The 14,319-nt window shown below is 42.1% G+C and overlaps 1 protein-coding gene across 1 annotated transcript in view; it reads left to right on the top strand.

Moving 5' to 3' along the window:
* Positions 1 to 14,319, top strand: part of SLC26A9 (solute carrier family 26 member 9) — a 158,844-nt gene that overhangs the window by 91,440 nt on the left and 53,085 nt on the right. Inside the window, exons 3-10 of the mRNA XM_075333686.1 lie at positions 2,277 to 2,416; positions 2,515 to 2,625; positions 2,709 to 2,884; positions 3,359 to 3,523; positions 3,608 to 3,760; positions 4,076 to 4,158; positions 6,058 to 6,205; positions 6,627 to 6,740. Of these exons, the coding sequence (XP_075189801.1) occupies positions 2,277 to 2,416; positions 2,515 to 2,625; positions 2,709 to 2,884; positions 3,359 to 3,523; positions 3,608 to 3,760; positions 4,076 to 4,158; positions 6,058 to 6,205; positions 6,627 to 6,740 (1,090 nt within the window). The remainder of the gene's footprint in view (positions 1 to 2,276; positions 2,417 to 2,514; positions 2,626 to 2,708; positions 2,885 to 3,358; positions 3,524 to 3,607; positions 3,761 to 4,075; positions 4,159 to 6,057; positions 6,206 to 6,626; positions 6,741 to 14,319) is intronic.

The raw sequence follows: 14,319 nt of genomic DNA, 5'->3' as shown, positions 1-14,319 counted from the left end.
AGAAAGCCTGCCATTCCAATGAATATAAATCAAGTAAGGATGTGTCGCTGCTTACCAAATAGTCAATAACCAGCAAAGCAAAGGTACTAAACAAGTGTGGTCACAATTAAAATGTAACTTTTAATATCCAAGTTAAAATTTTTATATACCACACAACATAAACGGTTGTAAAACCAACCAAAGATTGGAGCTAATATTAGGCTCCTGTCATTACCCAGTTTAAGGACACTGTATATCCGGTAGTAACAACTCCACCGAAATAACACTCGTTGAGACAAAAGAGAAAGCTGTCCCATATATGATGTAAAAGTTAGTAATCCACAGCACAAATGTACATTCGGTAGGAGTCACCCCACCGAAATAACAATAATTAAGACCAGAGTGTAAAACTGTCTCATAAATAGTGTGTACAATTTATAATCCACAGCGATAAATAACCATAACAAAGGTAACTACTTTTTACTGACTTACTAAAGCACTAAATTGGTTTTGTAACCTCATTGAGTTTTGAACTTCATAGGCAGGTGTATCCAATCATGAGAAAAGGTATTTAAGGTGGCCACTTGCAAGTTGTTCTCCTATTTGAATCTCCTATGAGGAGTGGCATCATGGGCTCCTCAAAACAACTCTCAAATGATCTGAAAACAAAGATTATTCAACATAGTTGTTCAGGGGAAGGATACAAAACGTTTTCTCAGAGATTTAAACTGTCAGTTTCCACTGTGAGGAACATTGTAAGGAAATGGAAGAACACAGGTACAGTTCTTGTTAAGTCCAGAAGTGGCAGGCCAAGAAAAATATCAGAAAGGCAGAGAAGAAGAATGGTGAGAACAGTCAAGGACAATCCACAGACCACATCCAAAGACCTGCAACTTCATCTAGCTGCAGATGGTGTCAATGTGCATCGGTCAACAATACATGTTGCACAAGGAGTAGCTGTATGGGAGAGTGATGCGAAAGAAGCCGTTTCTGCAAGTACGCCACAAACAGAGTCGCCTGAGGTATGCAAAAGCACATTTGGACAAGCCAGTTACATTTTGGAAAAAGGTCCTGTGGACTGATGAAACAAAGATTGAGTTGTTTGGTCATACAAAAAGGCGTTATGCATGGAGGCCAAAAAACACGGCATTCCAAGAAAAGCACTTGCTACCCACAGTAAAATTTGGTGGAGGTTCCATCATGCTTTGGGGCTGTGTGGCCAATGCTGGCACCGGGAATCTTGTTAAAGTTGAGGGTCGCATGGATTCAACTCAGTATCAGCAGATTCTTGACAATAATGTGCAGTAATGGATGTAGTTTCCGTGTAGCTCCTCTTAACATCTCCAGATGTGGATTGTAGGTGATTACAAGAGGGACCTGGTTGTTTTCTTCTTTAGTTTTATAATGTAGGAGATGGTTTCTTGATATTCTGGTGGCTATTGTAATCTGGTTTTCATTGTTCTTGGGTGGTAGCCTTGATTCAGAAAGGTCTTTCTGAGACCCTCAAGGTGATTGTCTTTATCCGTACTGTTGGAACATATCCGATTGTACCTAATAGCCTGGCTGTATACAAGAGAGTTTTTTATGTGTTTTGTATGAAAACTATCCCATTTCAGGTATGTTGGACGGTCAATTGGCTTCTTGTACAGGGATGTCTCTATTTCATTGTTCCGTAGTTTAATGATGGTGTCCAAGAAGTTGATTTCAGTGCAGGAGTAGTTGAGTGTTAGGTTGATGGTGGGATGAAACTGATTAAAGTGTTCATGGAAGGTCTTCAACTGCTCCTCAGACTCTGTCCAGATGATTAAAATATCGTCAATGTAACGGTAGTAAAAGTGTACTTACAGGTTCCCGATGCCTCCTATAATGGTTTCTTCTCACTAGACAGAGTAGAGTTTGGGTTTTTTCAGATCCTCAGCAACTATTGCCTCAGTGTAAATGCTATTACAGAGATTCCTTTATTCATATTAAAGTGATATTCTGGGCAAAGTACAAAGTTTGCGGGGGAGCATAACATTTGGAATCCTAACTGTATGCGACTTTCATACCAGAGGGCACATTATGACAGCTGAAACTGTCAGACAGAGCAGAATCCTTACAATATGTATACATACCTTTAAGATTTCCAAAGTTATACTCCCCTAAAGGTTTTGTACTTTGACCAGAATCTCCTTTAATACCGATTTATGCAAACAACCAACATAATTAGTATGCTTTTTGAGGCATTGTATTAGACAACAACTTTTAAAGAATTTTTAACACATTTTTATATTATTCTTTATTTATGTTTCTTTCAGTTGGACGCCAGCCAAATTCAAAGCGCTTATCTTTAGTTTCTTTCCTATACTTACTTGGGTACCCAAATATAACTTAAAAGAATATGCTCTCCCAGATGTGCTTGGAGGTATCAGCGCTGGCACCATTCAGGTCCCACAAGGTTAGGTGGTTCTTTATTTTACAAGAAACATATGGTTAATTATCCTCATTGTCATTTAGACAGATCTTGTGAGTTTGTCCTTTTCATTTTGATTGCAGGAATGGCTTTTGCCCTTCTTGCTAACCTCCCACCTGTGAATGGACTGTACTCTTCCTTCTATCCCCTTGTGACTTACTTCTTCTTGGGAGGAGTTCCACAGATGGTGCCAGGTAAGACATTCTAGTTGGCCTCTGGTATCTGGGACATGATTTTATGTCATGCCCTATAAACTAAATCTTTTAATTCATTATAGGAACGTTTGCTGTCATTAGTATAATAGTGGGAAATGTGTGTATGCAGCTTGCTCCAGAGTCTGATTATCAGAAACTGAATGAGACCACAAATGCCACCATAACAGACACAGAGAAGATGAATCTGGCAAGGCTGCAGGTTTCCGCAACATTGGCATGTCTGACAGCAATCATACAGGTCAGTATAATCTTACATATAGGACAAGAAGTTTCATTTATAGGATGTGTATATTTAAAGGTTTACTAAAAGGGTTGTCCAGGCTTTGTGCGCCAGTCTGCAGTCACTCTATGTGATTGCAGACTTCTGATTCCTCACAGTGCGCAGTGTGCAACGTTTCAGAATTTTCCTGTGCTAGGCGCAGGCAGGCACATGACCACAAGCATGTGATTGGCATACATACAGTCACAGGCCAACTAGACGTATGCGGTCTTGTGCACTTCTAGTTAGAATGTGTCAGTAAGTATGCAAGTTACATATTTGTGGTAACACAACTGCCTGCTCCCAGCACCGGAGAATTCTGACAGCTCACACTCTGGGAAGTTCGTACATAGAGTAACTGCAGAATGGACAACTATTTTAAGTTATTATTTGGTCAATTAATTAAATATGTAATTGTCTATAATGATTCCTTTATTCTGTCTTCCATTTAAGATTGCCTTGGGCTTTGTGCAGTTTGGCTTTGTAGCCATATATTTATCTGAATCTTTCATCCGTGGTTTTATGACAGCAGCTGGCTTGCAAATTCTCATATCTGTGCTTAAATATATATTTGGAATCACAGTGCCGCCATACAGTGGTACCCTGGCTATAATTTATGTAAGTATTTCTACTTAACCTCAGCTTGAAAATGACAGATTAGCCTATCCATAAAAATAAACCCTTGCATATTGTTCCTTGTAGACCTTCATAGACATCTGCAAGAAACTCCCGCAAACCAACGTGGCATCCTTGGTCTTTGCTTTGGTCAGCATAGTGCTGCTTATCATCGTCAAAGAGCTGAACCTTAAATACATGCATAAGATTCGCTTTCCTATTCCAATGGAGATCATCATAGTATGTATTCTATCTCTACCAATGAATATAAATATATCGGGATATATTTATTAATCTAAATGACCCATAATTTGTGCCAAAAAAAACTGTATTATATGGCTTGAACTATATTTATTATGCCCCTTAGTCACTTGGTATGACTTGACAGTCCTGAAATATGATAGTGTTATCAAACAGCGTGAACCACTTTGATATATTTGGCACAGTATACATAAATTGAAGAATTACAATATCGATAACTATGTCCCTTTGTGTTCATTTTATTTCCCATTACCGCAGTATCTCAGGAGCCATTGGCTTTTTATTTTCTTCTAGGTCATAATTGCTACAGCCGTCTCTGGCAGTTTTAACCTTCCTGACAGATATCAAATGAATATAGTAGGACAGATACCTTTAGGGTAAGTAGTTAAAGGTAATTTGGTGAATTCACTTTCCCTATACATGAATTACCGATTATATTTATATATATTATATGTATAAATACTGAACATGTGTGGACAACACAAAAGCACTGGCACATGACTTATTCCTTCCAAAGACAGTACTAAGGACCAGGGGGCACTCACTGTGAGTGGAACAAAAGGCTATTCCAGCAGCTAAATAGAAAAGGGTTCTTTACAGTTAGAACAGTCAGGTTGCGAAATGCCGTACCGCAAGAGGTAGTAATGGCGCATATTATAACAGCTTTTAAAAAAGAGCTGGATGATTTCCTCAGTACACACAACATTGTGGGTTATAAATGATTTAGTGACAAAAATGTATAATTGGAGGAAGGTTCAACTTGATGGGCCTAGGTCGTTTTTCAACCTATAACTATGCTACTATATTACCATATAAATTAAGGGACTTGTTCAGTGAAATAAGCATCAGAAAGGTCATAAATATTTGATTGGTGGATGTTCACCCAGGACACCCACCGATCAGCTGTTATTTGCTCTAGATATAAATATCTTGAACAGAGTTTGCAAACCACAGGTCCATTCAGCTGGGTGCTGCAGAACAAATTTTATTGTTTTGATGGCAGCTATTCTGCAGTATCTGACAGTCATTACACAATGAATTTAGCTGCGCTTTGCAGTTGTAATGCCTGCCTGGATGCATAGACTCAGACGGGCTGTAATGGACAGGCTAGAGGGAAGCCACTCACCAAGCAGGACCCCTAGAACCCTGAAACCCTTTAAGCCCATACAGGGATTTGGAATTACACAGGGCCCCGGTAATCACTCCCTGTGGAAAGCTGCAGTCCGATGAGAGTAGTAGTCAAGCTGGGTCGAACCGGTAAATGCAAAACCGGGACAGAATCGGCAGGCAAGGACGTAATCAGAAAACAAAGCAGAGGTCAAATCTGAATCGGACAGCGAGGTACATAAACAGCAGGCAGGATGGTAGTCAGGAAACAAGCAGGAGTCAGAACACCAAAATCACTAAACAGAACAGGGCAGGACAGGAAGCAGGAATACAGAACTATCTCTGGCAGTGGTCAGCAGACAGGAGGGGAAATCAGAAGGGTGTGGTGTCTTCCCATTGGTTATAGCTGAATGATGGTAACTGGATGACACACGCCACCTACAGTCAGCCAGTGGTACTGCAGATCCCAAGGAAACCCAGCCCAGTGGATGAGTGGAACCTGTGCCCACCAGCGCCGCTGGCATCGACTCCTCTCCCATCACCAGCACTATTGACGGCAAGAACACGGCGTCGCCTGGTGATGGAAGTAGAAGTCACTGGAGTGGACTCCGGTGGGGACGTAACAGCAGTTCTGTTCAATCTGTTTTCATTCGGTGACACTGGAGCAAATAATTACTGAACGGTGTCGTTGCTAAGTGTCGGACCCCTACCAATCCAAAAAAATCAAAACACCAGAATTTTTTTTTTTGGCCACCGCAACATTGCAATAAAGTACAATAATAACATGGTATAATTAAAAACATCAACTTATAACGCAATAAATAAGCCATCATGCAGTCCATAACTCAAAAAATGAGAACATTACGAGTCTCAGAAAATGGCGACAAAAACTCAATTCTTTTTTTTTGGACAAATTTCTGTATTTTTTTTCACCATAAAAAAACTATGCATATTTGCTATCTATGAACTCGGACTAACTCATCCTGCCATCATCCTACTTGAAGTATTACTACACTGGGAACTACTACTCTTTCATAATAGCGTAGTCTAAAAGAACGGCTATATCCTTTTTCTCAATGTTTAATATTTTGATCACCTTCATATACATAACATATATTACTTTACATATACACTACTAAAGCAGTCATTTTCTGTCTATTTATTTTCAGCTTTCCTTCCCCTACCTTACCTACTGTAAGTCAATGGGGGGATATGATTGGCACAGCATTCTCCCTTGCTATTGTTGGCTATGTGATTAACCTTGCCATGGGCAGGACTTTAGGCGGAAAACATGGCTATGATGTTGACCCAAACCAGGTATGACTTTCATGAATACAGTAGTTTGTTTTATCAAGTGAATTTAGATTTCCTATGCCAAAATTGCCTCCTGTAAGGACATGTTATGAGAAAATTGCTCAACCTTTGTGGGCAAAAGGATTAAACTAACCAAGTTCTAAACTTTTGGTATAAGACATATCTTATACAGCTTTATACCAGATAAGATGTCCACAGGTAAATTATAAAGTTTGTTCCTACTTTCAAGAGTTTGTGCTGGGCGGAGCTATAATACCAAGCCAAGACCATGGACAAGAATGGCACTGTTTCTAGGAAAAAAATGTAAAAATAGATCCAGTTATAAAAGTGATTTCCATTTTTATTTTCTAAATGCCTTCTCTTTACTTCTCATTATATGCATTATATTAGTGTATCCAATATAACCAATGTTATTTTTTTACAGGAAATGCTGGCCCTCGGTTGTAGCAATTTCTTTGGATCATTTTTCTTCATTCATGTAATTTGCTGTGCACTTTCTGTAACTTTAGCAGTGGATGGGGCTGGAGGAAAATCACAGGTAGGTGACAATATTGATAGGTCTCTTCACTGAGGCAAGATCATTTGGATCCATTTTCCATTGTCCATGATAGTTGTCACTACAAATATCAACAAAGCCAATGTTAAACCCAATGTTAAAGAAAATATTCTAACCCATAAATAGGATATTTGTAGAAAATAATTAGAATGGTTTCTTTATATAATTATGTAATGTACTAAAATAAATATATTTTTTGCTATTGCACATCCCTAACATTATTTCTCTGTGAAATACAGTAAAAGATGCAGAGTATTGCAGGTTATTTCCTATTCAAGTGCATGGGAGATAAAGTGTAGTACTAGTTAGCAGCTATTCTGCAATGTTTGTAAGGAGCTAGACTGGTGGTCACATTTTCCCCCCATTTCCCCCATTTTGTTGTAATATTAGTTATGTCTTGCGTCATTGTGGAAGAAATATGTCATGGGAATTCCATAATGTGTAGTAGTGCGTTATGTTTTAGTATGACAGCACGGTCAGAAGTAGTTAATAATTGGGACTAGCCATTAGGAGAGTGGCTAGGATGCAGGGAATGTGACAATTTTCTGTGGGAAGGTCAGATAAGGCCCAGTAAGTGATAGATAAACTCCTGTCTGAATGATCATCAAGACCGCATGCAGTGGGTGACCTATGGTGAAAAAGGAGCAAGGAGACCAAGACAAAGACAGCGTGATCCTTAAGGACAGAGACACAAGGAGAGTGGTAGAATCCCAGCGTGAAGGACAGCAATAGGTCCAAGGACTGACCATAGAGCAGAGTGACCTATTTGTTAGGGTTTGGAGAAGGGTGGTCTAACAGAAATGCACCAAGTAGCTTATGGCTTCTAAAAGTAATGGGTCAAGATGGACTAGGTCTTACGATGAAAGAATGTCCTGGTTGGGAGTTCCCTAGGCATCAGAGGGCTTGAAGCTTGAATCCAGCCATATTGGGAAACTCTCTTCTTTATGAGGAGAATCAGACGTGGAGCCGTGGGAAGACATAATTACTTTCACAAACTGTTTAGTGGTGCTAGGCTGGGTAGTGGTGAAAAGAACTAGACTAGAAGGTACAGGAACAACTTAGCTGGAAGTAAAGAAAGTGTATTTGAAGTTTTTCTGTGACAATGGAAAAGTTGTGTGCCTGTTATCTTGTGTACATAGCTGTCAGGAAAGGACTGTTAAAAGGATATTTCTATCTCCAAGATCCTATCCCAATATGTAGTAGGTGTAATAATAAGAATATTAGCAAATACCTCCAATTAGAAATGTAGTATAGTTCTTCTGAAAAGCTATGTCACTTACCTTATGTGCAGGACATTACAGTAGCTTAGGTTTCCAAGGTTACGGCCACACATATAGGGATAGTTAGTTAGTACTCATGGTCGTAACCATGGATACCTAAGCTACTGCCATACCTGCACATGCGGTAAGTAAAATAGCTTATCAGGAAAACTAGACTACATTTCTAAACGGAGGTATTTGCTAATATTCTTCCTATTACACCTGCTACATATTGAGATAAAATATTGGAGATGGGAACACCCCTTTAAGTAAAGCTACTATTTTGTTTTTAAAGAACTGGTGGTCTCTTTTCTTGAATGAGTTAACATCTGGTTCTGGACAGCCAAAGCCAATGGCAGCATGCTGTCTGCACGAGCGTACCACTTCCACGACTTTAGTCCATACATCCAGACAAAACCCCATCTTTTATTTAGCATATCGGGGCATTAGAGAAGAGCACCTGACCCATGACTACTGCCCTGTCCCATGCTACAGTTGGCATAGTAGATAAGATCGAGCCTTGCCTTATGAATATCTGGAAGATGGCGACTGTTAAACGGTCCAAGATGGCCCTGTGCACAAACTGTAAGATGGCGGACAGTGTTACAGAGCGAAAAGGAGGTCCCGCCCCTCATGAACATCGGAGAAGTGGAAGGTCACAAAAATATGGCCAGCTTTCAATAGGTTACACTTGCCGGAGGGAGGAAAGCCGCATATGGAAGAGTTAGCTCAGAGTGAGAGGTCCCCTTCCCCACAGGGTAAAGTGGAGAGCGAAGGTCCACGCTTTGTAGAGTGACAACAGGGAATGAGCAGAGACCTGTAATCAATGGGATAGTGAGACTTCACCCAATGAAAGGCAGAGCTGTAATGCAGGACACTGAAGAGTGATTTGAACTGTGCTATTTTGTGAATGGAAATCTGAGAGAAAAAAGAGTCATACAATGGCGCAAAAACCTCTGATGGTGAATGAAGACCTGTGGTATGGCAAGCCAGCCAGAGTAGGATCAGGACGATGGCGAAGGCTGATGACCCTCATGTCTGAAGAGCTAAGGTTGGGTAGCCTGGTGGAGAAGGTCACCTAACGTTTGAAGGTTCTACAGGCCCAGTTGGTTAGGTTTTCCAAGAACTCCACCAGAAGCCCCGACCCCCTGAGAATACCTGCCCCTGAGGGGGAGTCCCTCACTACTCTGTAAGAAAGAATCTCAGAAAGAATCGATTGAGGTTGGGATCCAAGATAAGAAAAAAAGTAGTGGGTACGAGCCCAGCTGGACAGCCACAGTAAAGAGTTCGCACAGCGTCTGACCCGGGAAGTGGCAGTCTTAGAAAAAACAAAGAAAATGGGTCTGCACTACTACAATATAATAGTAGAAGGATAATGAACAGTTCCATGCACCACACAATGGGCATATAGAGAAAAACACAGGGGGAATTTTTGTGTCTAAACGGGCACTGGTATCACATCAATTCTCAATATATCAAAAACATGTCCACATATATTAAAAAAAAAATTTTATTAAGTAAAAAGTTTAAAAATCTTTTAAAACATAACACAAAAAAAGACAGTCCGGACATCCTAAATGTCTCCCTAATACAAAGCATAATATGCACACAGGGAACAATCTGTCAAAAATAGCCAGAGTACAAAAGGGGATACTCAGAGTGGCACAGATCATGTAGCTGAATCAGTATAAATTATCACAGATAACATACTGTATGTACAGGACACCTAGAGCATGCTCAAATAATATTCAACAGCATAATGGAAGGGAAGGATCCAGCACAAATTCCTTATTGATAAAAAGTTTTTCTTATTCTTTATTGAAGTATTAAATGCAAAAACAAAAAGGAGACCGAAGATTGGAAACATACATTAAAGCACGGGTGCTCTTAACGCGTTTCAGACTTTAAATAAAAACAAACTAAGTCCTTAGTCATAAGTGACCCATACTGTGCAGAGTACAGCTCTTATAGACTGACTAACAAGATCTAAGTTAGGGGTGGAACTAACTTAGATGTTGTTAGTCAGTCTATAAGAGCTGTACTCTGCACAGTATGGGTCACTTATGACTAAGGACTTAGTTTGTTTTTATTTAAAGTCCGAAACACGTTAAGAGCACCCATGCTTTAATGTATGTTTCCAATCTTCGGTCTCCTTTTTGTTTTTGCTTTTAATACTTCAATAAAGCATAAGAAAAACTTTTTTATCAATAAGGAATTTGTGCTGGATCCTTCCCTTCCATTTTGCTATTGCTTATCCCATGCTGGCGTGGACCTACCAGCGGACCCTTGCACCCTAAGGATTTGAGCAGTTTGGCTGGCAGGTGAGCTGAATCTTTTTTCCTTTCCATCAAATAATATTCATTATTATCAATATAATACCTGTACAAGGAAATATAAAGAGATAAACCTATATCCCTTTAAAAGAGGGGAGCGATCGGGAGCCGGCTGCTGGAAATGGTAGTCTACTATGATCGCAGACGTGGCTTTGACTTGATGCTGGAGGAACGTACTTTGGACAGGGTGTATCTCAAAGCCAGATCCCTCTGCTGCTGTCCCAGTCGACAGCTCTGCAAGAGGGTCCAGTTCATAAAGAAGGACAGTCCCCAGGATGGTTTGTGATAGACATGACCAGAGTGTAGACAGAACTGGAGGCTGAAAGACAGTACGTGGCAGTGCTGGTCCCACAGGAAATGCCAATGTGACGCTCTGGTCTATCAGGTCATCACAGGGTATTGTGCAATCTGCCCTTCTGTACATTATCCACCTCCTCCTTGGTTACGGGTCCCTGACCTTTGGTCTTGCCAAGAATGAGCTAATCAAAATCCTAGGAACACTCTGCACCACACCCACCAGACACACCAGTGGCCGACCTGAGTGGAATAGGGTCACCCACTTGGAGGGTTGGTTGAAGGGGAGGTCAGGAGTATCAGGAGACAGTCAGTTGAGCAGTGACTCTCAAGAAGAGAGGTCACAAGTTAGTGAAGCGGCAACTCTCGAGAGGAGAGGTCAGGAGCTGGGCTCCTTGAGACTACTAGAGGGCAGATGTTGGTCTGGGCCTGGTAGGAGCTGGACCCCGGTCGCAGGGGATTGTGCAAAGGGGCACAGACTGTCGAGGAGGACAGCCGGCGGCCTTGTGCCATCACTGGGCAGGCAGGGGCCAGGGCATGACGGGGTACGTGGACCCTAGGTCAGGAAGAAGCTTCAGGCATCATGACAATTTACCCAACAAGGATGGAGCCAAAATCGGGATGCTAGCGCAACGAGGGGGATAGGACTTTCCCACTACATGGTCCAGAAAATCACAAGCGTGAACCCTGAGAGCAAGCTCACCCAGTTAGCCTTATTAGTGAGCGGGACCCGATTAGTTTTACACTAGAGAGACCAACCAGAAAACTAAGTGCCAAAGCAAAGGTCACAGACTAACAGGCAACACCAACGGGCACGGGATGCAGGCGGGCGATGTCCAGAACTTTGGTTTACCATTGTTGTCGGTGTCAACATTATAAGACTGAGTGAGTACACAAGTGACCCTTCCATCCCAACGGCACCTCCCCATCACCTTCACCGAGTCCCGGGGCATCCCCCACCTGTGGAGGGGTTAAAACACCTAGCTGCCCACACCATTGCCACCGGATACTCCCAATCACAGCAGTGGTACTCCATCTTACCACGCACCACGGGTGGCGCCACAAACGTTAACCATACCGTCCCATGTAAATACTCCCCCTTTTATCCGAGTGGCCGCACGACCCCGACCCCCGGGTCCGGATCCGAGCAGCCTGGCTGCTGACGCGGGGGCGGCACACCAACTCCTAGGCCTAATACACCATAAGTTTCGGGGTCTTGTGTAGGGAGCAACAGTGTAGAGACTGAAGTACTTGAAAGGCCAGGGGTCTAAGATCTAATTTTATCCAGGACTCCCCTGTGTTGCCCTCAGATGGCCGAAGCAGTTTGTTTTACCCTCAAGTTTTTTTTGCACATGTTGCGCACCCCTCTGCTGATTTGAGGGACTTTGTAGGGATGAGTGGGCTGCACGCCCTTTGCTATGGACTTTACCCAATCTGTTTTGGGATAAAGACTGAAGCTGCAGCGGCCCTGCCTCTATGACTGAAGTCTGGATGCTGCTGGGAAGAATACATTTCCATTTCTCCCAGCAGCCGGACCCATAGTGTAGCAGCTGCACAGCTTTAGAATACTATTTACCTGATAAAACCCCATATACTGTATGCAGGTTAAAAATGTTTTTTGACAGAGAAGGTTCCACTTAATTACATTCCTTTGCAAACTATAATCTATTGTAAAAAGAACTATAACGATTACTAATAATAATATAAAATATCTAAAAACAGTATAATATATACATCCAAATTGGTTACATAATGGCTAAATAAACACAAAATAAATGTTTTCCCAATAAAAAGATATAATTTGAAAAGGATGTGCTTACTTTGTCCCCAAAAATACTTACGTAACTTTAAAAAAATTGGAATATAATATAGTTTAAAGCCCGCTTTACACACTACAATATATCTTACAATGTGTCGGCGGGGTCACGTCGTGACGCACATCCGGCATCGTAAGGTACATTGTAGTGTGTAACAGCTACGTGCGATTGCGATTGAACGGTAAAACGTTCATCGCATGCACATCGTACATTCATCATAAATTGAACGTGAGGTTGTTCATTGTACCCGGGGTAGCACACATTGCAGTGTGTGACACCCCGGGAACGATGAACAGATCTTACCTGCATCCTGTGGCTCCCGGCCAGCAATGCGGAAGGAAGCAGGTGGGCGGGATGTTTACGTCCCGCTCATCTCCGCCCCTCCGCTTCTATTGGCCGGCTGCCGCGTGACGTCGATGTGACGCCGAACGTCCCTCCCACTCCAGGAAGTGGACGTTCGCCGCCCACATCAAGGTCGTATGGACGGGTAAGTACGTGTGACGGGGTTAATCGTTTGTGCGGCACATTCAACAAAATTGAACGTGCCACACATACGATGGGGGCGGTTACGATCACATACGATATCGTATGGGAAATCGTAACATGTAAAGTAGGCTTAAGTGCAATCCTTATACAGGTTGTTCAGTATTGACATATTGATGATGGGATAGGTGATCAATGGGGTATGACTTTTAGCATCCCCAATAATCATTTGAAACCAGCTGGATATAAGCAGAGAACAGAGCTGAACATGTAGCGTGGCGTGAGTTAGTAGTTGTAACAGGGTGAAAATGTGCATAAGATAAACTTGTATGTTTGTTAATGAAGTATTGTATATATATATTGTCATGATTGACTCCTGGCTCAGCTGGAGCTGAGCCTTTGTTTTAGTTTGACTTCTGATGCAAGTCACGTTAGGGGTTAATCCTTTCTGCCTCGTTCTGGAGGTCAGGCTGCTTTATTAGAGCACTGTTTCTGTTGGACTTCACCAGTGATACTTCTGGCTCTGCTGTGTTCTGCTCTTGAGTGACCTGTTGTCTGCCCTGCCCCCTCCTGACCTCCGTGTTCACCTGACCTGGTAACCTCCTCTGTTGTCTGTTTCCATCAGTGTCTCTCCCGCTGTCTCCCTGTTCGTTCCTTATCTGTTTACCTTTATTCTGTCTTGTCTTCCCACTCCCCCTTGCTTCTAGGCTCTGATTTCCCGGCTACTGACGATTTGCTTCCCTCTGACTACGTTTAGACTTTGCCCTTGTGTACTTACAAGACCTCATGTTGTGACACGGCTTTCTGACGATTCTACTGCCATCTGGTGGGCTTGACTAGTATTACCTCTGCTAGGGAATTCCCTGCTCATATGTTTCCTCCACTTTTACGCCCCCTAGTGGTTTACCAGCTAACTACCTTCTCAGATAGTTTCAGGAATCCTCTCAGTCCCACATTACTGCGCTGTACTGCTATTGTACGTCTTAGAGTACAGCGTGACATATATATGCTATAACTTAAATGGCCACTGGTTGTCACTAGAGGGCAGGCACACTGCTAGACAGTAAGGGGTTACATTAGGTTTCCCTGGCAACATAAACAGATAGAGACAGTTAAAAGTTCAGTTGATATCTGGAGACTGCACGAGAAAGAGGAGAGTGACAGGAAGAGGACTGCGAGAGAGTGATTTGGTTGTTGAACTCCTATGTTCTGGACAAATAGGATTGGCTGTTTCTTTCTTTGGAGCTCCTACTGCCCCTGATGAGGGTAATTCATCTGAATGAACTTTTCTCCAGAAAGTGCTTGGATAAGATCATCTAAAGCCCACTTTACACGCTGCAATGTATCTTACAATGTGTCGGTGGGGTCACGTCGT

This window comes from Anomaloglossus baeobatrachus, chromosome 2 (genome assembly GCF_048569485.1).
Source record: "Anomaloglossus baeobatrachus isolate aAnoBae1 chromosome 2, aAnoBae1.hap1, whole genome shotgun sequence".
Lineage (NCBI taxonomy): Eukaryota > Metazoa > Chordata > Amphibia > Anura > Aromobatidae > Anomaloglossus > Anomaloglossus baeobatrachus.
This window is presented reverse-complemented; position numbering and strand designations above follow the sequence as displayed.